Here is a 25,700-nt window from a genome sequence, read left to right as displayed (position 1 = left end):
TGGCAAAATTTGCGTTTAATTTACAACATAGTAAAGGTTACAGGTAAAAAGCTCAACAGAAAGTGTGAAAAGGCCTATTACATATTACACAAGTGTACAAACTTCTGTACAAAGCCCCTGGATGTTATACTGTCTCCTCCTGTACTGGCCGGCTATGGCCTCTAAGCTCTGAAATAATGAGAGCTTGTAAAAACCCAGGGAGGAGAAGAGCTTTAAAAACCAATTTTCAGTAAAGCTTCCCTTTTCAAGAAAGTTCTTGCAAAGAGCCACTTGCAAAACAAACAAAAAACCCTACCAAAACCCAACAAACAAAAAAAAAAGAAAAAAGATGACCTGTTCAACTTTTACTTGCTCTAACTAGTCTTACCGTAAAGAGTTGCCTTCATAAAACTGACTGGCTGGAAAAAGAAAACTACATCCTGTAAAGAAGCAAAACTAAAAATTAAAGTGAGAAAGATTTTAAGAGAGTACGGAGTGTTTGAAAGAAGAACGTAACAGGACTGAGTCATTTTTAATAGCAACTATGCACAGAGTGGCATAACTATATCATGGAGAAGTTACCACATTCATTCATGTAATAGTTTGAGCTAGATATGAAGGCATGGAGAGGTACAAGCCAGTCTCTAAAGGCATCACTCTTGTGAACAGGGTAGCTACTAGCTCTTTTTTACCTCAATACCATGATAGAAGCAATCACTCTGCAGATGCAGAAGTTGCACTGATTTTGGAGCATCTGTTCAAAACAGGTCTAGTGCCTACAGCACAGCAGATGCACTATAAAACAGCACTGTTCCAGCAACCATCATATTTTCACAATTCTACATAGCCAGGTAGCTACAGTACTGTACACATTAATGAACAGCTGGATATACTACTGCCATTTTAGGGCACATTTCCTGGAGGATTCCCCCAAACAAAGGAATGTGACTATGTAGCTGAACTGCATTATGCAACGTAAAAAAAATGAAAATAAACCTAAGAAAGAAAGGGCTCTGGCCTTACCTTGTATAAAGTCATAGGGTCTGAATATGTTTGAATCAGATTTTGAAATCTGAAACTGCGGATTTGATGGGGTAAAGCAATAATCCAAATCACATTTCTCATTTTATTCAATGGGAGAAAATGATTAAATAGTCAAAAAAAAAAAAAGTAATGCCATGAAACCAACTTGTGTGCTTCCTTTGTTCAAGGTGAGGCAGACCCTCTACTAGGAATTTATATTCTAGCTTTAGGTAGCACTTGATTCCTACCCACTGTTACTAGCAGCCAAAAACCAAAATAGCGTGTAGATTGCAGTTTTAGTTGTTACACATATGAATCCTCTGACACTGCTGATGGCTGCTCATTTGCATGTGTGCCTTGTCACATCTCATATACGCTAAGCTCACAAGTTCCATTTGTAAATAAAAGCAAAATTATTTAAATTAAAAGGGCCACCAAGTTTAAAAAAAGTGTCTTCCTCTGTGTTAACTCCACCTTAAGTTATCACTACTTTGTCAACGATTATTTGTACGCTGTAGATAGTGTCTATCCAACAGTCAAATGTATCTAGACTTGCCATGCTTGTATGCTGCCATTAGTACCAACACGAGCTCGGATCCATCCATGCGTGTACCCCTTTATCCAACTACATGGCACTCTGTTGTGCAATACTGGACTCCACAACTTAGGAAGTCCATCTATTCCTTGTCTATCTCAACTCCAGGTACTCATCAACTCATAGGATGTTGTAGTGTCTTAGGTGGAAATTAAAACAAGCTGCAGCCAAACTAGGAAAAAAAAAGAATGCCCCACATTGGTAGGGTTTTGAAAAGGTAAAAATAAAAGCTGGCCTGTATTTTGCAAGTTTTAGAACTCAGACCAGTGGGATTTCTGAAAGGCCTGGCCCCACAAACATTTACTTCTGATACAGCTGACCTGCTATGAGCAAGTCCAGCAGGAACAACATTACTCATAGTAAGCACGACACCTAAATACACGCATTTGCAGGGTCATGCCATAAATGATAATTAAATTGTGTGATTCTGCCCCTTCAACTTATGGATCAAAATTCAGAGTAAGAGACCTCAGGGGACAGAGGCTAAGAAAAGGCTGCCAGATATTTTGGTTCAAAGGGAGATGGTAGCTATATTGTTTTGTTGTTGTTTTTTTAACAGATATAAAAATGTTTGAAGACAGATCTTTAAAGAATTATTTCACTTCTCCAATCTCCATATTACATCTGGTTAGGACATTAAAATTTCAAAAGGACAATACTACACATAAACAGTTTGTGGAGTTCATAACTCCCACCCTCCCTCAACAAAACCTAACTCAGATCAGTAGGGAAGGGGTTGGCTTCTTGCCCGGCCATGCCTCCTTTGCATATTTCTTCTTCTTGGGTTCATTCACAGCTTCAGGATTAAAGACAGCAGGATTTGGAGCTGGGTTCATGTTAACTGTTGAGGGTACAACAGGAGTCAAGTCCACATCTGGGGCAAGATTGGGGTAGGGCATTGGCAGACCACCAATGAGTGCTGTCCCATGGACGCCATGTGATTGGGAACCCGCCTCGTTGTGAGTTGGAGGTAAGCCACCATATAATCCTCCACTGTAGGGAAAGTTTTGCATACGCCGTGATGCAGAATCATCCGTGGTCAGTGAGCCTGGATTGTCCAGTCGCTTTTTCTGTAGAAGAAAGTATTTAAAGAATTATTCAAAATATACGAAACAAGCAAGCTATGTAAACTGGATGCCAATGCCATTTTCCTCCCAAAATGCACCTCGACTAGCCACTTATAAAGAGATTAAAGAAATGAGTGGAAGTTTGCATATCTTCCTAGAGTATTCAAATTAAATATTGTACTGGCAACATACTCATCTTGGGGGAAATCTTAACCCTGCTAGTTCTAGTAAACAACCTTATGAAATCTTTATCATTTACACTGTTCAAACAAATAATCTCTCATTTTTACTTTTTGTTTTCCATACTTCCCACAATTTTAACTGATGCCTAGAACTACCATACTGAATTTCTGGAAAGTGGTTCTTTTTGGGAGGAAAAAAAATGCCATTGATCCCATGTGTTAAAGAAAGGAGCTAAAGATGGACTTTAAGGAAAGTGGTCAAATTGTTTTTATATACATATATACATATATATATATATATATATATATATATATGTATTTATTTATTTAAATTTGCAATACTTCTCCTTAACAATAAAATACTTCCCACGGTAGGACATTATGTTTCTAAGGTGTAATCCACATGTTGAGTTCATCAGTGTAATAATGGATCAAATAGAGAGTTGGAAGTTACTATGTACCTTAACAGGGACTACTGCTGTCTGTACCATGTTCCTGAAACGCCCAACAGAAGGGTCCACATCCTCTGTAAAGGCAAGAACAGTGCAGCTTTCAGTAACAACACAGAAAAAGATAAAACATATGTCAAGTAAAGCAGCCTATATGAAGAATTGGTACATGGACCTTCTCTTCTAAAAGCCAGCACTCTAGTAGCCCTCAGTAAACACTAGCATGCTTATACAAAAAGAGGAGCTAAGTGCATGGGTAGGGACACCTAGTGGCTTTGTCTCAAGGTGGGTTCACCAGTTATTCTATTAAGGAAAAACTTCCACTCAAGGAAAATGTAGAAGTGCTCTGGGGAACGGGGATGGACAGTCTATTTACACTGTTCAGACAGAATGGAGTTCTGGGCTAAAAGCCGCTGCTGTACAAGGCACTATGCATGCTCAAAGGCACAAGAGCTAGCCCTGCAAGACCTTGGGAGACGTCGAAGATAGAGTCAGAAGAATTCTGAATCTTTCAACAAACTCTGAAAATCAAACACCAGGATGTTCTGAGACCTAAAGTGCATAATTTGATGAAACAAAATGGTTATTCTGTGTGGTATGCCCTTCCAAATGAAAGTAACTTCAGACTGTATGTTAAGACTTATTAAACTGCACTTAATAGGAATATTAGCTATATGAATTATCATTAATAGGAATTGCATTGATATAAAACAGCTAAGGAAGAAAAACAACTACTGAGGAATTGGATACATCTTCAGAAGCGTTTTTTTGGATTAGATACGCAGACAAGCAGCAAAAAATGCTCAGCTTGAGTCAGATACTGAATTCATTAGGCAACATGAAGGGAAAGCATTAAGGGCCACGTTAAAAAACAAACTATAAATTCAGTTCTGATTTAGATTCTAGAGAAGGCAAATAATTTAAAACATCTCATGGGTCCAAAAGGATGAAAGTTTTCCAACGTTTGATTAAAAACTGAACAATGAAGCTGAGTGTGGTATCTGTATCCCGCAAAAAATCATGCAAAGATTTTACAGGGAGATGAAAAAGGTAGAAGTCACAGACTTAAGTAGGACGTGACTGCTTCTCTGAAATAGCAGAATATTCTCAAATATTCACTGTCAAATTTTTTTTCTCCTCATCTGTATACAGCCATGAGGAATCTTTATGTGAACACTGGAAAGAGGGCCTTTATAGTCATGAACTAGAGAGTAAAGCCAACTACTTACCTGGATTGATGATTTCATCATCATCACTGAACGTCACTCTGGAATTCTTCCGTTTTCTCTTTGGTCTCTGAATATCCAAGTTTCCTTCCTCTATGGTTAGCGTGGAAATTCTTTTGTTGTGGGCTGTATTAAACTCTGTCAGGTTCTAATAAAAAAAATTGAAGAAACAGTTTAAGTGCCTAGTGTATGAAGTCTGTGTTAATCACTGGTTGTACCCATGGTAGGTTCAACTTTAGACTGCTAGGAAGAAAAAGTGTTTCAGTGCTGGAACAGATTGCCCAGAGAGGTTGTGGAATTTTGTCTGTGAAGATATTCAAAACCCAACTGAGCATGGTCTTCAGCAACCTGCTCTAGCTGACTCTGCCTGAACAGAGGATTTGGACCAGATCCTCTGAATATCATGCAAACTGCTTTTCCACTCCACTGGCTAACTGTAGGAAACAGGGCTGCATTCACTGTTATTTGGCAATGGGGAACAGTGTGGGAAATCACCCCTGACCTAGGGCAATGCTAACTGGAGAGAGACAAGAGAGCTCTCTGCATCCTTTTGTGAAAAGATAATTGGAATAGTAGGATTAGGGCACTGATTCTGAGAAGCAGCATGAAGACAGGCTTATTGTGGTAGAACGAGATGATCTGTGTATAGTCTGAGGGGTCTTCTGCCAGCAGATATCTTCAAGAACAAGAAATTAAGAACCTGAACCAAGCAAACAAGTAGGGAATGCCATTTGTTTAGATGGATATGCCATCTTGGTACAACGTAACATCATACTCACATCAAGTTCTGTCTCCTCTTCTGGCAGGCCCAGCAAACCCTTGAGCTCTTCATCTTCACCGCCCATTTTCTCATCTCCTTTAACTGCTGATGGCAGTGTCTGAGGCTTCTCTCGCAGAGTATATGCCCGCGTAGAAGCACCAAATGAAACTGTGGAGTCAATGGGTATCTGCTGGGGTTTGTGAGCTTCCAAACGGATATGACCCAAGAATGTGCCATGTGCTGAGAAGAACATCAGAATGGAAAAGTCTGTAAGTCATCTGCTTGAGCTCACAGTATTCAAGTTTATGACTCGAGATGTTCAGAAGCTGTACATGATTGCCATGAAATACAAGTCACTGAAATACTGCTGAAAACATTAGTTATTACATACGTTTTACCTGATGTCTCACAAACTAAGATAACTCACATCAGCCCATAGAAAATCATGAAAATAAACATCATTCAGTTTCTGGATTCTTGCAGGTCTCAATGTACCACGACTGGAATCATTCTCTCAGTATGTCAGGTTTTAGTTCTTGGGAAACTGCCCTCAGAACAGAAAGCTTCATTATAATTGCGAAATGAAGCTCAAGTCACTTTCTTCCTCTCTCTTGAAAGGAAGACTCCTCCTAAGAGTCTAGAAATACTGTTTTCAACACCACGTGAAGCACAGGTAAGTTGACTGGAGCATGCATTCTGTTGCTCCTAACCATTGCCAATCTTTCACTAGGATGCTAATTTAGATTACCGCCATCTAGCCACACAGTGTAAACAACAGTAACAAAGAAAAGGAGTGTCTCGTTCAAAGATGTTTAAGCACTGAAACATAGTACTTCTGTCTGGTTATATGTCATGTTACTTACTGCTGTTTAGATCTATGAGGAAAACCCTCTTGAGATGTTTGTGATAGACCAAGGCAGCATGGACCCGAGAGCAAGACTGGTGGTCAATGGTAAAATCACACAGATCAGGATTTCTCCCAAAGAGATAGTATTTCTTCTCATCAATTATGAGTTTCTGAGGTAGAATATCAAACAGAAGAACATATTAGACTCCTATAATCTTTTGGATCTTCCTGAAAAAGTTCAAGACCATGAATAAAGAGAGCAAATTCAAAGAAAAACATCAACACCTGATCAATATTTCAGTTTTGTCTCACACTGTTCAATATGGAAACTCGTATCTTCTCTTTTAAAAATTGAAGCAGCTGAATATGGAAGATACCCAGTTATTCCCTTTAACAGCTAATGTAAGACAGTCTGGAAGGAAGTATGATTGTCCCACTACAGAAGGTTCTCTCTCACATCCACTCCCAGTGATTTTTATGCGTCACTTGAGGCAGATGATCTCGGGCCTCGTTGAAGCCAGGAATCTATGCTAAATGATCTCTAGTCTAATATAGAACATCAAAATTATAAAATTTCAAAACAGAAATGGGCATATAGATTTAAGATCTTTATTATAAAGATGTAAAACTAAAGATGTTCTGCCATATGAATCCATACTAGCCTATTCAAGCAAACTATTAATTTTATGCCTTTCTTCTTAAAATTCATCCTAGTTCTAATCTCTTCTTCAAGCAAGATTTTGCATACTGTAATATCAGTTATGTAAAACACTTAAGAAAACCAAAGGAACATGTTGACACTGTCCTATGGTGTGTACAGCGTATTCCTACTAACATTCTTTACTAAAAGGAACTCCTTAAACCTAAATGCTGAAGAACCTAAGCAGTGCAGCCATCTTCCTCACTGCATTGCAAGAGCTTAATTTGACCTGTGATGCTTCCAGCTGCACAAGTCAAAAGCTGGCAATCCGTTAGATATTTGTTAACGGATGGTTTCTCCTGCTTTTCTGAAATATTTACCAAAGCCCACACAATGTTTCAATAGCCTGATCAAGACATTAAACAGTACCAGTCCCAGGAAAGGCTCCTGAGGGACACCGCTTGTCACCAGCCTCCACCTGAGGAGCCACTGACCACCACTCTCTGGGTGTGACCTTCAGGCCAATTCCTTGTCCACTGAATGGTCGACCCATCAAATCCATCTCTCTCCAACTTGGAGATCAGGATGTCATGTGGGACCATGTCAAAGGCCTTATAGAAGTCCAGGTAGATGACATCGGTCAGTCTTCCCTTGTCAACTGATGCAGTCACTCCATCACACAAGGCCACCAGATTGCTCAGGCATGATTTACCCTTGGTGAAGCCATGCTGGCTGTCTCGGATCACCTCTTCGTGTTGCATGTGCCTTGACATTGCTTCCAGGAGATCTTTTCCATGACCTTGCCAGGCACAGAGGTGGTGCTTACTGTTCTGTAATTCCCTGGGTCCTCTTTTATTCCCTTTTTAAAAATGGGAGCAATGTTTCCCTTTTTCCAGTCACCAGGGAGTTCGCCTGACTGCCAGGACTTTTCAAATATCATGGAGAGAGGCTTGGCAACTACATAAGCCAATTCCTTCAAGACCCTGGGATGCATGGCATCAGGGCTCATAGACTTGTGCTTGTTCAGTTTCATCAGGTGGTCTTGGACCCGCTCTTCGCTTACAGTGGGTGGGACTTTGCTCCCCCAGCCTCCATCTACGGGTTCAGGGGAACAAAAGACTTGGGAAACCTGACTGGCAGTGAAGACTGAGGCAAAGAAGTTGTTGAGTACCTCAGCCTTCTCCATGTCTGTTCCTACCAGTTCTCCCTTCTCGTCCATCAGAAGGGGGAAACTCTCCTTGGCCTTTCTTTTCTGAGCAATGTACCTATAGAATCCCTTCCTGTTTTTCTTTGCATCCCTTGCCAAGCTCGGTTCCATCTGTGGAACTTACACTCATTAAAACAGTATTTCAAGAGATTTTGCAAAGATTGAAACAAATTCATGAATTTGAAATGTTGCAACAAATCACCAACAGCAAAAATCATTTTATTGCCTTTACTTCAGTATAACATTTCTAACAATTTTTGTGCCTCTGAGCTATAACCCAGTGTCATCCTTTATACACTGAGCTTAAACACTTCATGGTTTGTTTTAATGTTGCACTTTTCAGACCCAGCAATCACAAAGTATACCTCAGACCTCTATACAAGACCTGGGATACAGATGGCTGGGTTAGTATCAAGTGCACAATAATCCACAAAGATTTAAGGATGTTCTTAGTTGGTTACTACTGCCTACCATGAAAGACAAAGAACAGTAAAACTATTTACCACACATCCCAAACCAAAACCAGAAATAGATGTATCAGATCCAAATTATGCTCATCTGTTGAAGAGTTCCCAACACATGTACACAGTACATTATATAGCTGCTGACTTAAGTTCTCAATTATGGTGATTACAAGAGACAATGTACAAGGCCACCAAACAACCATAGGAGCAAGCAAGCATGGTACATGAAACAGTCTGCTAGGACTTCCACAACTGAGCCAGCTTTTCCCATCCTCACTTTAGCAGACAGCGCTAGAGGAAGCCAGGTACACACACAGGTGCTTGTACCCAGTCAGCACTTGCTATGGCACTCACCACATGGCACACACTGTATGGCAGTCAAACTGTACTGCACTGAGATGCTTGGACACTGATAACCGACAGCAGATGCTCAGGAGACAAAATACAAGCTCTACAGTCATTCCTTATCTCTGTGCTATCGCATTTCCCACTGAACCTCAGAGTACTTGGATAGCAGACTAGCAACAGCTGCTAACACTACGCTTTGGAATGGCAAAAAAACTCCTTTAGGTTATCAAGAGAGTTGATGGCAGGACAAAGGAATTTGGATGTTTGTTGTATCACTTTTTTTTTTTTTTTTTTTCCAATACAGAAGGAGATGCCAGGCTTACAAAGCCAACTTGCGCCTTCTGTAGATCCAAAAGCTTTGGTCAGCACAGCCTAACTACCCATCCTCAGATTCTGAGGACACCAGGACTGCCATTTTATCAACACTGAATTTGTTTGTCCATTTTCAAAAGCAATGATGCATGCTCAGCATCCATATAGCGTTCTGTTGCCATTTTTCATTCCCAACCAGGTCCCCCATGGTAGCCTTTATGGATTAAATTAGCAGAGAGCTCCATATAAACTCTTTCATCCTAACGCTCTCCATTCTCCAAAATCCAAAAGAAGCATGATAAGAAAAAGCCGGTCTCATAGAGTAAGTCTCAAAGGTGGAAGGCTGCATTATGTTTGGCCACCTGCCACATGCCAGAAAAAAAAAACACAAAACAAACAAAAAAACTAGGCTTTGCTCACTGTATCTCATTACATGGCCTGAAAGAAAAAGTGGAAAACCTTATGCCAAATACAACCCTTACCCCAGATGCTACCGGTAGGATGGCAGTGGGAAGGCTGAGCTGAGAAGCAGCCTTAATACAGCTCTCTGACTTCTAAAAATGTTTCTGAACATGTAACAGTACCACGAGAAGCCGAAGACACAGGCCGTGGTTTGAAAACAAAAAATGCAATGGGGTTGAAAACTATAGTGCCTAGGAAGAGCTGGAGTGGGATAGCTACAATGCAGACCAATTAGGTGGTAGGAGCCAACTCAATCATGCCTTGTATGATCTAATGAAGTACTGTGAAGATGTGATAAACGTGTTAGTATCTAGCTGGGCAGCCTGCTCTAAGGAACCTGCTTTGGCAGGGGGGTTGGACCCGATGATCTCTCGAGGTCCCTTCCAACCCCTACAATTCTGTGATTCTGCTTTCAAACTAAGGCTGAGCAAAGATCTCTCATAGGTCAAGGCTAGCTTTGCCAATTGTCTGTGTCTTCAAATTTGTACTAGGAGTACTGTCTCAAAACAATCTGTAAAACCAGCAGTTATGGACTATTTCACTATAAATAATTATTTTACTGGTTTCTGGCCTGGGAAAATACAAGGTTATTTGCAAGATCTCCACTTTCTTTCCTTTGCAGAGCATATTATGTTCTCTTAATCAAATTTTAAAGAGGAAATCTCTCTGCTAGACACTACAAGGAACACTTGTTACCTTCCGATGCTCCTGTGGTAGCATATGGCACAAACCAGGAAAGACAAAGTCCACAGAATCATAGAATGGCTTGTGTTGGAAGGGACCTTAAAGATCATCTTAGTTCCAAGCCCCCTGCCATGGGCAGGGACGCCACCCACTAGATCAGGTTGGCCAAGGCCCCATCCAACCCGGCCTAGAACACCTCCAGGGATGGGGTTGCTCAAGTCCTTCTTCATCTAACATTGAAGCTCTTAATTTTCCAAACTTCTGTTCATAAGAGTTGACTCAACTTTGTAAGCTTCTGTAGTCCAGAAACTTTTGTCTTTTTCAGTCAATTGAAGGTTAGAAGTCTCTTGATGACTACAATAGGCTCACTGGCTTGCATCCTCTGTCACCAAAGGTATAAGCCCCCCTCACCTTGTTTTAATTTATTACTTTTGATTGAAAGATCTCCTTTGGAAAAATCTGAATGTCAATCAGTACAACACCAATAATATGACTCAACAGAGTGAGCTAAGACAACACGAAATAGAGGAGAAAGATTCCTTTGCAGTAATAAAAATAGTTCACATCTGTGTTAATCACAACACCATAGATCTAGAGCATGGGATGAAGATCATGCTGTATTTCATGCTATAGGACAGGGCAACAATCTTGTAAAATATGGGATGTCCAGTTAACCTTACTGTAAAACAACATAAAAACTGAACTGACCAGATGAGTACCTCAAACAAGCAGCGTAACACGAATTTTTATTCTTAGTCTTTTCTATTTGAGATCTCTTTCCCCATGTTATTTGAGTTCCTGCTCCTGAAATTCCTAAGACAATGTGCCTTCTGGCTCCAGTCTGACACTACCTATACAAGTATGTTGTAGGAAACAAAATGGCAACTTTAGTCCATAATTAAGTTTGGAAGCAATAAGGCTCTGCCAACTACTGACTTCCCTCACAAACGTTTTATTTTCTCCTCTCTCACTAGGACAGGGTCAGTATTCCGGGATCAAATTGTCATTGTCTGAAAGCTGAACACTGCAGTTTTGTATCCCTTCAAACACTGCATCTAATAGGAAGATAACTGATAAAACCACTGCATAGGTAGAGACAGTACAGGCAAAGGAAAACACTTTCACTTCATTCAGAAGTTTCAGAACATAACAGTGATTTGAAAATAATGAACATCAGAGAGAAGGGAAATACTTCTAAGTGTGGAAAACATTGGAAAATTTTCTACTGTTAGTGCCTACGTAGATGATACACTGAACTCACACTGAACTCATACAACATCTACTTTCATACCTCAATGAGTTTGTCTCCTTTGACTACATCCAGATGTAAGCCAGGTGGAGGTTTTCCTGCCCTGGAAAACAAAAAAAAAGTTAAATATGGCATCAAAATATTTGGTAAAAGGTTTATCAGTATTAGAGCTAATACTGTATTAGATCTACTGACTAAACAAAAGGAAGCAGATTTATTTTGGGAAAAATATGAAACTACCAAAGATTGTCTTTTTCCTCCCTGCAGATTCCTTCTGACTACAAACAAACCATGTATTTTTACAATATGATTTAAACTAATAGAACATGAAGCATTTCAAGCTTTACTTCTCCAGCCAAAAAATAGCTAATTTACAAAATTAACAGAGCACCTCCCAACAGGAAGGCCCCAACAACTAGAGAAGAGGACAGAATGTACCTGTCCACTTAAGGGCCTGCTCAAGGGCTCCATTTTCTCATGTTACCTTCAAAGCAGTAGATCCTTTAGCTGTGGAGAGGAGCAGAAACTTCTACCATGCTCACCTCTTGAAATGGTAATGACCAAAAGCCTAAAGGGGGCTTCATGCGTATTAGTAACAATATAGAAAAATGTTGGCCAATGGCTGGTGTTCTTCCACGCCCATCCTATAATCAACCTTTCCTACCAACACAGGTAGCATGGAAGAGACCACAGCATTAGACGGCAAAGGGACACTTATCCTACAACTGTACAGCCTTTCTCCACCAAATTCTCAACCACAAACAGCTAAGTTCCCCCATCCCTCTTGCTCTATCCCTCCTCACCCCGGGAAGCAGATTCTCCAGTCAGCTTTATTTCCACCCGGGCAAAGGGAGCACAGAGGCACACAGGAGTCGGCAATGCACAGCAAAGCAATGCCAACACATATCTGAACACACAAGGATTAGCAGCATCAGAAACACGCTTGGCGTTCCATGGTCGCAACATGACATGCCCGTGGTATCTGTATGCTGCCCTTCACAACACAAGATCTTTGGGCTGCTCAGAGCAAATGATCTTTTTCTGCTCAAACCTTTAAGAATCTGTATTTGTAGTACTGCTTTACTGGTAATATCACTGCTGCTTGTCTCTGTGGCTGCATTAGGCTTTCTATGGAATAGCGGCGACCCAGTTCTCAGCTGCATTGCTGCCCTTCAGAAGAACCACAGAGATCACATTCCCATTTACTGCTTTTCTGACTGCACGCAAGCCAAGAGAATGGTGACAATGGGCAGTGACATTCTCAACATGGTTGCGGAAGAAAGGTCACCTGTAAGTTGTTTGAAGAGGTTAAATATAGATGTTTCTGCTCCTGGGGCGTTTTGAAGGTCTATTCTGTGTCCTCAGGTCAGTTGGTTACTATACACATGCTCTCCTAGATAACTTACTATAAGAACACAGTCCTCTATTATTCCTACTTCATTTCTTTCTCAAGTATTGCACAAGTATTTTCCATTCTTGCTTCAAATCCATTACACCAGCCTGCTTAGATCTCTCCCTGGCCCTTCCTGAAAATGCCAGTTGGACTTTCACAAGTTTTCGTACCAAAATAAGATGTCAAAGATGGACATAGCTGGCACTTTTTTATTCTTTTGGATGAAAAACAAACGGCAGCACGGAAAAGCGTAGAATCGTAGAATATCTGAGTTGGAAGGGACCCACAAGGATCATCGAGACCAACTCTTGAGTCCCCAAAGGACCACCCAAAAAATCAGACCATGTGTTTGAGTGTTGGCAAAACGCTTCTTGAGCTCTGGCAGGCTCAGTGCCATGACCACTTCCCCGAGGAGCCTGTTCCAGTGCTTGATCACCCTCCCAGTGAAGAACCTTTACCTGATATCCAGCCTGAACCACCCCTGTCACAGCTTCAAGCTGTTCCCTGGGTCCTATCGCTGGTCACCAGAGAGCAACGCCTGCCCCTCCGCTCCTCTTCGTGAGGAAGCTGTAAGACCACAGTGAGGTCTCCCCTCAGTCTCCTCTTCACCAGGCTGAACAATCCAAGTGACTGCAACTGCTCCTCGTATGTCTTCCACTCTAGACTCTTTACCATCTTTGTTGCCCTAAGCAGACAAACCAAGGTTCCAAGGGCAGTCTGCTAAAATGGTGACTATCTCCTAGGAATGGGATTCTGGCAGTGTGGGGAAACACCAGCAAGTACAAATGCCCCCAGTGAAGCTACGCTATGTGGATGATTAGTTTTACAAAGACTAAGTCTGCCAAGCACTCAAATACAGCTAGGGGACCATCTCCTCTTAAATATTCCTCTAGGACCACATAGCCAGGCAACGTGCGCTCTCTCTCTGTGCTGCTCTAAGGTCTCAGCTCTCATTTTTCATTGTAAGACAGGTTTAATTCACAGATTTACTCCTCAGGTCCGCTTCTCAGCGTCTCTTCTTTTTGCCCTCCAGCACTGGCAAACTTGTTTTTCTCCATTCCACTGAAATTGCCAAGTTCTAGTTACTCTGCAACATAACTTCCCTTGATAATTTTTGCAAGGCCTGCCTTACTTGGACGATAGAAAAGCTGCCACATCTCCTTTAAAAATCAGTAAGCCTTCCAGCAAATTACCTCTACAAGCAAGTCCCCTTACTCAGTCTTGCCTCTGCTTCCCCCTCTTCAGAGAGCTCTTCCTGGTTCCTCAAGGGTCTGCATGTCTTAAAAAAAAGATTTTAGCAACATCCTCAACCTATCTGTAGCATCACAAAAAATGTTGCTATTTTAAATCTGCTTTTACCTTCACCTTTATTTTTGAACACATAAAAAAAAGCCTAGCAGCAGCAGAGGAAGATGTTGCCCTCAGCTGTGAATTATGACGCTTTAGAAATTTATCCATTCTCTGGTTTCTTATGGACTGAGAATCTTTTGCAGACAGTAAACTCCCCTCTCTACCTATTCCTACAAAAGACTGAACAGAGTAAGGCTGTAAACACCAATTAGCATACTATCAAATCAAACTCACAGGAATCACTTCTGGTAAGAAAAGCCCTTTAGAAAAGACTAAATCAATGTCACTCTAAGGTTGCTGAAGTTTGATTCCTGTAAAAGCCTTAATGAAAAAAAAAGTTCTATGTTCTAAACTGTAATTAATCGCAGTCACTGAGTACCAGTATTAACAGCTCTACCTGGAAGTATCAACAACCCTCATATGCTCTGCCCTGTCAGACCCCAATCTCATGCATCAAGGAGGTAAAACACTGAAAAGAAACCACTTGCAAAAATCTACTGGAAGAAAGTTTATTAGAAAGTTGGTACTGTGCTGATTAGAAGAGAACAGTTTTCCCTCTCTTATTTTCAATACAAAAACGTTCTCTTTCTCCTACTGACTGATACATTAAATTGTTCTTCCTACACTGTTATGAAGCATGGAGAAGTTACTTGAGGTCTACAGAATCTTATCTCCATAGATCAGGTATGGGCAGCCTGTCTTAGCACTGCTATGAGACAAGTGATCTCACTTCACAAGTTGGCTCCGTCGGAAGTGCTTGCGTTTGACAGAGAAGAGGTTGTTCTGCACCTTCCAGATCACGTATCACAATCCCCACTGCCTGAGCACCTTCTGCTCTCTACAGGCCAGCATCCTGCATGTGACCTTAAAATCAGACCTGCAAATGGACTGTTACTGACCATTCATTTAATATATTGAACTGAAGCAAAATATACTTAGACTGGATCTTCCAAGGCTGACTTGGAAGAAGAGGAGCCTTCCACTGAATTAGCACAGATGATTGGAAAGGAGAATATGACAGTATCATTAAATTAATCGTCTTGATCAGAGCTAAGAGGACACCCTACACTGGAATTTTTCTTCACTGAAAATGAGTACAAGGAACTCAAGTAAGTGTCAATAAAGGAGAATTTATAGCAATTTGTAAAAAGGAGTAATGAAATGCAAAACCCAGATATTTACCCAAGTATTCTAAGAGACTCCAAGTATCATTCTTCTACACTTAAGAGTTCAACAATCTATTGCTTAAACTACCCTCAGCTCTCAGATAAATTAAGGCATCAACCAATGATACTGATTTTAAAACATATTTCAGGGGCAATGTGGAAACTACAAACAGTAAATTCAAATTCTGACTGGGAAATAGGTAGAAAACGTATTACAAAAAGGATCTGGCAGACACAGGAATTGATTAACAGTCTGACCACAACAGTCATCTAATCTGTACTCCAATATTCAACAGTATTTTCATTTGGAGATATGTGACCATACATGGGACATGACAATTCTTCCAATGCCAGGGAAGCATTTTTCTTGTTTTAAAGAAGGGTAGATCTTGCTTTGAATTACACATATTCTGCTCCTTTCAGCATCTGTAATAATGCCAAGACAACAACCGCCATGCTGAAGGAGCATCTTTGTTTGGGAGAATACAGTCAAGCACTGAAGTGGCTTCTGTTCTACTTAGATGAGCTGAGCATCATGAGAAGGAGTTATGAATGTGGCATGTTGAAAAAACTGATACTTACCAGCCAAATCATTCGACTTCCTGCAAGAGAGAGTGCATGTATCCATGGACTATGATAAACGAGCAGAGAAATGAGACTAAAAATGTCACCAACAGACAATGAAACAAAAGTACATGCTATTCACTACCTGTAGAATAGACGGGGAGTTACAAAACGGACTTCACACTCAAAATATTCCCAAATGGATTAATGGATTATTTTTTTATATATATATATTTTTCCAATGCTGCAAGGTGAACTTTCCTTAAAACGATTCTCTTCAAAAATACATAAAAGATGTGTATTACTTACACAGTAGTCCAAAAATACTATATTCAGGTTCCTTTAGACCACTTCTCTGTAAAACAAGAGTGCTATCAAGAGTGCAGTGCTGTTTCTGTATGATAAACATTAAGAACTCTCTCTCTCGCATTCCTATGGAATTGTATTGGGCAGACCAAAGTGACACAGAGTACAGAACCTTTTGCAAAAGAAAACCACCTCCAGTAACCAATATGGGATGCCTCACACAGCAATACTTTCCTGGTTTCCAACAGTTGCCAGCTCAAGGACTTCCGTGGTTGCTGTCTATACACACAGGTATCCACATAAATTGCTCTGTGAACCCCTGTAAACTTAACGCATTCACAGAATCTTACGCAAATGGTTTCACAGATCACCTACAAAGAGTTAAAGCACCATCTCCACTTCTTGGCCACAAATCTGCTACTAATTTCATCTTACAACCCCTGGTTATTCTGAAAAGGACAGCAAATACTTGTCTTCTACAGATTTTCTGTACACTATTCAAGACATCCAACATACCCTTCAGTTGTTCCTTTTCCAGACCACAGAGAAACCTCAGCTAGCCATCTGTAGTACAGCTTCCTATATCTTTGAGATAATACTTAAAAATAACACTTAAGAGAAAGAATTCACATTCTTGAATTTTGAAGAGGCAAGTAATATCTCACAGTGTACCAGAATTATCGGAGACAACTAAGATGATGTCAACAAGGGTATTGGTGTAGTAGACCATCATTTTTAAAAAGCTTTTGACAAAATTATCAAATGGTCTTACGAAAATTAAGGTGTGACAGGGAAAAGATACAGTAATCCACAAGGGAATGCAAATGATCAAGAGTCAGGGCTCTGTGATGTTTTTAGGCAGTCTGGAAAAAAGGGAGCCAACGAACAAATGAGAAAAATCACTTACGAAAACCACTACGTAAGAAACTCAAATTGTACTACAATACTGCAAATAAATCCTGTGATACAGAACAACTGCTTCAGAAGACATTCTGGGGGGAAAGAGTAGGAAGAAAGAGTACTCTTGAGTGCTTATACATGCAACAGAGGAAGACCACCTCAACCACGCATACGCAACTATGAGCTCCAAATTCCTTATTGCCACTCTGGAAAGATCTGGAGCCATCATGACTTTGTTCAGAAAGAATCAGAAGAACACTCCTCAACAGCTGACAAAAAACAAAAGACATCACAAGGTATAAACTACAGAAATAAAACATTTTCCAATCTTGAAAGCTCTTGTTACCCTGTAGAGAAGGGCACAGAATGATAACCAGGTATTCTTGCACAAGGGGAAAAAAATAAATGGGAGTACCTCTCTTTAGGAAAAAAAAAGCAACACACAGGCAAGTATTTATTCCCTTAGTCCTCTTAATGAGTGCTACAAAGCTAGCATATTTATTATTTCTTGAAACACAGGAAACAAGGAGACTTGGATTTGAAAACAAGGAGAGCACCTTTTTTAAACATTTGCACGGTTTGTGGAAAGCACTGTCACTTGATGTTGCGGAGTTAAGCTGTAAGATAACAAAGGAAAATTAGAACATTTGTGAAGATTAGGTCTGGTGTTAGTTGTTAAACATGACCATCCAGACACAGCATTCAGCTCACAAAATCCCTTAACTTCTGATAGCCAAAAGCCAAGAGTGTAGTCAAGAGGTCAGAATACACAGGGCTTGCGCATAAGTTATTGGTCACTATCGTAATGGGAAGCCACCTTGGCTGATGCTTTTAATTAGTACTACCACTCTTAAGCTCTTTCCTACAGAAAGAAATCAGAATAAAGAAAGATCCCCCTCTTATCAAAACACAGGCTGATGTTGGTGATCTTGTGTATCAGCAATGGAAATAAGTCATATGCCTTTCTCAAAGCTCAGCATACACACCACAGATGTCGAGACCAAGCTAGCACTGTAACTTGGTTAGGTGACTTAATACAAAGAGGTATTATAATAAAGTTAAGGCCAATATATTTGGGGTAATTATTTTAGCTCTCACAGAATGGTTTCTCCCAACTTGGATGAAGAGGGTTGCCAAAAGAGCTGACCAGTAATTCTGATCCAACCTCATTCTGTCTGGAAGAAATATAACAGTTAGGGCATTTCAACTTTCAATAATACAGGTTGATAAGAAACGTTTACGGTTTCCTCTATTTTTAGAAGCATTAAAATGATTCTTGCCAAACTTCCAGTTGTAAGAAATACAGTTAAAAAAACCTTACACTTCAAACTTGATGACCTTTCCTATGTGTGTAGAAAGAAGGGGTGTCATCCAAAGGGACCTGGACAAGCTTGAGACGTGGGCCCACGTGAACCACATGAGGTCCTGGGCAACCTGATCTGGTGGGTGGCATCCCCGCCCATGGCAGGGGGATTGGCACTAGGTGATCTTCAAGGCCCTTCCAACCCAAGCCATTCTATGATTCAAAGCATTTGCCCAACTTCACCTTGGCACCGTATTTGCTTGTTACAATGCACAATTCCATGCAGTCCAAGATTTTACTGGTTCACTCCGGTTCCCTTGGTTACTTACTCAGAAATAAAGTCTCTATGGAACACAGTGAAATTTGGAAATCATACACAGAATTTAATTCCTGAGAGCAAAGCCATAAATATTCTATTAGTGAGAACTAAAGGTCTGATGACAGAAAGCTGGGAGGAGTAGTTGATACCCCAGAGGGCTGTGCTGCATTCAGAGGGACCTTGACAGGCTGGAGGGTTGGGCCAAGAGGAACCTCCTGAGGTTCAACGAGGGCAAGTGCAGGGCCCTGCACGTAGGGAAGAATAACCCCAAGCACCAGTACAGGCTGGGGGCTGACCTGCTGGAGAGCAGCTCTGCAAAGAAGGACCTGGAGTCCTGGTGGCCAGCAGGCTGACCATGAGCCAGCAACGTGCCCTTGTGGCCAAGAAGGCCAACGGTATCCTGGGCTGCATTTGGAAGAGAGTTGCCAGCAGGCCAAGGGAGGGGATCCTCCCCTCTGCTCAGCCCTACTGAGGCCACACGCGGAGCACTGTGCCCAATTCTGGGCTCCCCAGTACCAGAGGGACATAGAGCTACTGGAGCGAGTCCAGAGGAGGGCTGTGGAGATGATGAGAGAACTGGAGCACCTGTCGAACGAGGACAGGCTGGGAGAGCTGGGCCTGTTTAGCCTGGAAAAGAGGAGACTGAGGGGAGAGCTGATCAGTGTGTATAAATATCTGAGGGGAGGGAGTCGAGAGGATGGAGCCGGTCTCCTTTCAGTCGTGCCCAGCGACAGGACGAGAGGCACAAACTGAAGCCCAGGAGGTTCCGGCTCAATATGAGGGGGCATTTCTTTACTGGGAGGGTGACAGAGCACTGGGACAGGTTGCCCAGAGAGGCTGTGGAGTCTCCTTCTCCGGAGATAATCAAAACCCGCCTGGATGCCATCCTTCACAAGGTGCTCTCGGTGACCCTGCTCTGCTGGGGGGTTGGACCAGGTGATCTCCAGAGGTCCCTTCCAAGCTCCGCCATTCTGTGATACTGTTTCATGGCATCAAAAATTCAATTTGAACTGCACTGAATTAAACAGAAAAATGAACATTAAGTAGCGAGCAACAATTGAACAATTATTTGATAAAACTATACCTACATTTTTTGAGTGAGAACAAGTATGTTGAAGGATAATTTCCCTGTAGCAATGAAGAAAAGAAAGGACCTAAAAAATCAGCAAGGCCAGCCACTGCTCTGGCAGGCCATCTTGCTGTAACCACAAGAGGGGCAGGCGCTGAGCTCTGCTCTCTGGGGACAGTGACAGGACCCGAGGGAACAGCATGGAGCTGGGACAGGGGAGGGTCAGCCTGGATATCAGGAAAGGGCTCTTCACCGAGAGTGTGACTGAGCACTGGCGCAGGCTCCGCAGGGACATGGTCATGGCACCGAGCCTGCCGTAAGTTCAAGGAGCATTTGGACAATGCTCTGAGATAGGGTTTGATTTTTGGGTGGTCCTGCGTTGGACCAGGAGCGAGACTCAATCTTGCTGGGTCCCTTCAACCTCAAGATATTCTGTGATTCCACCATCCACCCTACGCTTCTGTATTTTGTCTTATTTTTATTGTTCTCATGTTCAAATTACACCAAATTATACCAAAGGACTGGATAGTACTCTGACATCTTTATGTTGACTACGCTTGTCACCAATTTTTCTGTATTAGAAACTAAACAATGTTTTTCTTCAGTTTCTTCACCTCACACTCTAGAGGCGCTGGTCTCTGCGTTATGCCAGGATGAGTCCGTGAGGGATTTGTATAGATGATCTCTGCCCTTGATGGCAAACCATCTATTGCAGAACCATACAGTAATGGAAAAAGTAGGTATGGACAGTCAAGAAGATGAAGACAAGCCTAGCTGAGCTTAACCCTGGAAGGGGCAACAAAAAATGAAACATTTCAGAAAAAGCGGACAAAGCCACTAATGCTTTGGGATGTGATGCTAGCTAAGAAATGCCCAATAATGGAACAGAAGTCAAACAAATGAGCTGACAGTAACTCTTCAACAACGCTAGGGTTCAGCGTTGACATACCAGCAGGGTTACAACACCTATATCCAGCTGAAACCGAGCAGCCTCACTGAAGCAAGTCCTATCCAGCCTAAAGAGAAATTGTGAGTTTTAGCTGTTAAGGACATAGACAGGACAACTTTAATCTTATTGTGTTAATTTAAAATCAGGTCAATTATTTAGGTTTCTAAATGTGGACTCTGAAGCCTAATTTAGCCAATTCCTAAAATGTTGGCCTAGGTGACTACCATGCACACCGTCACGCCCAACTTCAAGGACAAGGTAGAATTTCCAGAACTCTAGAGCATGCCCTCTCCAGAGATCTGTGTGAAATGATTGACAAGAACACCGTTCTTTCCTCAGAGAACTGAAGAGATGCCACTGTGACTTCTAAAACATATTATTTTAAATGTATGTACATTCCAGAACAGGCCTGACGCCCCAACTACTGGTTTGTCCAGACAGAGTAAGGAGAGATTCCTGATCCCAAATGCAGGTTAAACCAGGACAAAAGGAGAGATGGACAATAACTATTTAACTCATGATACTCACCTAAAAAGCGGGCCCAGATCATTTGTATCTGATATAAACTACTGTTACTCGTTAAAACTACCTCAGAAGGTATGCTAGTGTGTTAATAAAGCTAGGATATGTAACTGTTTTATAAGGACATTTTTTAATCTCATGATATGACTAAATTTAATCCACAAAAAGCATTATCAACATCTTTACAACAACTTTATTCCAATTTTAAAACCTGTAGTCCATGTCTTTACTAATGCATATGGAAGAATTACAGTACATGCATAAGCAAGTACTTATGTAAGGAAATACTATTAAGACAGCATTCATTATTTTTAATCTGTCTTAAGCTAGTTCTGTTGTTGGAAAAAAAACAACTAGTTGGAAATAATACTTTAAAAAAAACATAAGAAAGAATAAGTATGTTATGAACTATGAAGAAGTAACCCATACCAGCATGAGAACTAATTCAAAGTCCAACCTTAAAGCCAATAAAACCTTTCAGTCTTTTCTGGAAACTGGACACTAAAACATTATCCATGGGAGGGGAGAACAGATACAACAATGGGAGCAGACCTCAAAAGCACAGCCAACAACTTAAAGACAAGCAAAAAACTATTTCTAATCATGTTTAAGATATATTTCTCATATGATGGGTGTTCACAGTCCCCATGGCAGCTCCACTTGGAGGCAGAAAAATAAATAGACAGGTGAAGACTATGATTTTGATTTTAATGTAAGTTAATTAGATTGAAAAGAACTCACTGCAGAAGAAGCTGCTCCTCACCACGAAGATCCCCTGTAACTTGATGGTTATATCTCTCTCTGCTAAGATCTATGCTGCTACCTAGACTAAAGATTTTTCAATGCTCATGCAGCATATGTATACACTGAGATTTTCTGGAAGTCAGAGCTTCAAATAATGATACCACTGCTCCAAGCCTGCTACTGCAAGCTATTTTCACTCTAGAGAATCCTAGCTATGAAAGACCCATCACTTATTCAATGTCATATCTGTGTGCTCTTTGGTTTGCCCTGGAGGAAATAACAACTTCCAAATTGTGAGAATTCGTAATGCAGTAGATGCCAGGGGAAGTCACATAAAGCTTTAACAATAAATATATTATACTCTTTTTCCAGAAAAGAAAAATAAACCGTAAGTAAATAAATTGAACAAGCTAGGAGAGCTCCTCCCTCCTAGTGGATGAGACAGTAGAATACCACTAGCCACGACTGCCTAATATTTTCCATTTTGAGTTGCCTGTACTTTCAGCAGAAAACAAATGCACTCGTATCGGTAGCTATCTGTATTGCTTTCCTGCTCCAGATTATTATTATTATTTTTAGGTTTATGAAACAACCTACCTGTTTCAAAACAAGCGTTAAGCAAAATTTTAAGTTTTCTGTCCACAAAAAGGAATCTTTCATTGACGTTGTCACACCTTTGCATGACAATTTGAGTAAGATCAAACTGTATCAGGTATGCCTTTTAGTATCCTTGTGTAAACATACAGCTTGTACTAACTCAGTACCTAAAATACTACAATTTGCACATGTACAATAGAGGTGTAAGAAAAATAAAGAGCTCCCTTAGAATGCACAAGGTGAGCGTCCACATAGGAGCTTTGGTTTACCTGCAAAGTACTTTAGGAAATTATGGTAAAAGAACATACAGATCGCAAAAAAATTATCACCAAAAAGCTTGGAATTGTCAGAAAGAAACAGGCCCCAGTACCTGAACATGACCTTTCTTCTGGGTGTGAAAACTCCAGCTTGGATCATATTCCTGACTCCCATCTCACTGCTTTAATCCTCAGTGCAATAGATTGTGCTTCAAAAACAAGTAAGGTCAGCACCAGCACAACGAATAAAGCTGTCTGTCTGTAAGACCCTGTCCTGTTTGTAGCGGAAGTCAGAAAGTATGTAGCTGAAGAGGCCCTCACAGTTATAGTCTATACAGTCCTGCCCTCCAGATGGTATTTATTTAGGAATTCTTCTGCAATAGCTTGCAAGTGACTGAAACTAGGCATTTAGCAAGCTATACTGTTCCAGCTGTTCAATTTGTGGCTTTTAGAGGCAGAAATTGTTCAGATTTACCACCAAATATAATCCAAGTTGTGAACACTATTGTATCAAAACGCTAAGAAAAAAAACCAACAAAACTATGATGTTTCAAATTTCAGGTTGAACATCCAGAACACACTGAGTATTTTTTTGGTTTTATCTAACTCTATCACATCACTATTTTACAGTCATCTTGCCTCATACAGATACTTGATATTGTATGCATTCAGCATACTTTTTATTTAAGATTTAAATGGTTGTACTAACTGCTGAAGCAGGCACTTATAGAACACGTAAAAATATGAAAGCACATTCACTAAGCATCCATGTATTAAGCACTACCATCAAGCACCAAAAAGCAGGAGACCTGCAGTAAAATCCAGATGACTATGCAATTAAAGACTGCAATCATGAACACGTATATGCGGCTAGCTCATACAAATATGTAAGCCCTTGAGTTTTCAGCTTTAATGTTGTGTCATTTTCTATGTGACTTAAACTAAACCTGCACACATCCCCTGAATAACCAGTGATGTGGCACCCGAAGGAGATGGAACAGCAGAGACCTGTTATTAGCCATCCATCCAGAAGTGCTAAGCAAAACAGGGCCCCAGACAACCTCACCTAAGGCCGTGTTTTCAACAGAAGGCCGGGCCATATGATTTCCAGAGGTCCTTTCCAAGGGAGCCTTTCCTACGATTCTAAAATCAGCAAAATTCACGTTCCTAAGGCTGCGTCTGCAGCTCATCGCTTTGCCCTGACTTCTTAACGCAACGCAACAACAACAAAAAAAAAAGAAAAAAGAAAAAAAAAAACAGGCTTATTTCAAGCTGACAGATTTTTCGTGCTGCATACATCCCATACACCGCGAATGCCATCCGAGTCCCGGGGAGGAGGCACAGCACCTCCACAGCGCTCCCCGCGCACCGCCCCAGCGCCAAGCAGGTGAGGGCCGCTGACGGACGCACCCGCGGAGCTGCCCTGCCGGGACCGCTGACAGGCCCGGCGCGGCCACCGCTGCTCCGCGACCGCCTCTGCGGAACGAGGGAGCCCGGGCCCGGGCCGGCGGCCCCATCCCCACGCCCGTCAGCCGCCGCCGCCGGCCCGCGGCCCGGCCCGCCCCTGGCTCCCCACGCACGCCCGTGCCAGCCCCGGCCGCGGTGCCGCTCCCCCGGCCCTGCCCGGCAGCCGCTCTGCGCCGCGGCCCCGCGGCGAGGAGCGGCCCCGGCCCGCTCACCAGCTGGGGCACTCGAAGAGCGAGAGGCTGCCGCCGCCGCCGCCGGCCGAGTTCGCGTTCGCCGCCATTTTGCGTCTGCCCCATTCAGGCGGGCGGAGGCAGGCTGGGAAGCGGGAGGACCGGCGCGGGACGCGGGCCCAGCGTGCCCCGCGCGGCGCCGCCGCAGCCCCCGGGGGCGGGGCCCCGAGCGGAGCCGGGGGCCGGGCCCCGCCGCCCCGTGTGGGAGTCGGGGGAGAGGGCTGGGGGCCGGCGGCCGAGGGACAGGCTGGGTTAAACGGCTCCGTAACGGGGCTCCAAAGCCTCACTTTAACGCGTGCTGCTCGCTTTTTAGCGAACGGCAGACAGAGGACAGAGCAGGTGGCAGCACGCACTCGCCCCGCACTGTGTTGCCATTCCAAATAACGGGACTTCGAGGGAGGAAAAGCAGGCTGCTCTGAAGCAGCAAGGAGCCACAACTCCCACAAGAGCTGCTCCTAAAAGGGTCAAGCACCCAGAGCCCTACAGGAATAGCAGCTGCTCCCACAAATAAGCTCATCCCTTCCCCGGCTCTCCGCGCAGCGCAAGCCACCCGTGAGCCTGCCACGCGTGGCACCAAGCTGCCCCTGCTGCAGCAGAGATGCACTTCTCACTGCAACGTCTCACGCTTATGACCATCACTCAAGATTCCTGTTCAAAGTAGTTCCTGCAGCAGCTACACAGCTAAGCTCCACAAAGCAAGGAGGCCAAAGGAGTCAAGCAACTGCAGCAACCCTAAGTCCAGCAAGCTGGACTGGTGTTCTCAGTTCCCACTGCCTGAAATTGGCTGGAAATAAGGCACCCAGGCTCACTTTAAAGCGGGGAGGGGTAAGCTCTTTCATTTCTTACAGAGGTGTAAGATCCAAAGGAATCTCCCCTTACAGCAGACAATGCGCGAAGCAGCATGATCTATTTTAAATAAGGAGCAGAACAACATACAGTCAGTTTCCTTGCTCTCAAGTAAGATTTTACAGTACAGCTTCAGAAAGGACTTCAAGTTCTACTGCCCTGCAAATAGTCAAGGTTTACCTGCAACAGATTCAATTTTATATCAGCTGGTGTGTTTTATGTCC

At 42.3% G+C, this 25,700-nt stretch overlaps 1 protein-coding gene and 1 non-coding gene across 2 annotated transcripts; both read right to left on the bottom strand.

The window, feature by feature from the left end:
• PPP1R8 (protein phosphatase 1 regulatory subunit 8) lies at positions 1-24,777 on the bottom strand. Its single transcript, XM_040534732.1, has 7 exons — positions 24,613-24,777; positions 11,537-11,597; positions 6,145-6,298; positions 5,301-5,521; positions 4,525-4,669; positions 3,308-3,372; positions 1-2,667 (listed from the first exon to the last, which is right to left on the bottom strand). The coding sequence occupies exons 1-7, from the start codon at positions 24,678-24,680 to the stop codon at positions 2,314-2,316; spliced, it is 1,068 nt and encodes a 355-aa protein (XP_040390666.1). The 5' UTR covers positions 24,681-24,777; the 3' UTR covers positions 1-2,313.
• LOC121059070 lies at positions 8,231-8,396 on the bottom strand. The gene has a single exon (XR_005814426.1).
• Positions 24,778-25,700: the final 923 nt, after the last annotated feature.

Source organism: Cygnus olor, chromosome 23 (genome assembly GCF_009769625.2).
Source record: "Cygnus olor isolate bCygOlo1 chromosome 23, bCygOlo1.pri.v2, whole genome shotgun sequence".
Classification (NCBI taxonomy): Eukaryota; Metazoa; Chordata; class Aves; order Anseriformes; family Anatidae; genus Cygnus; species Cygnus olor.
This window is presented reverse-complemented; position numbering and strand designations above follow the sequence as displayed.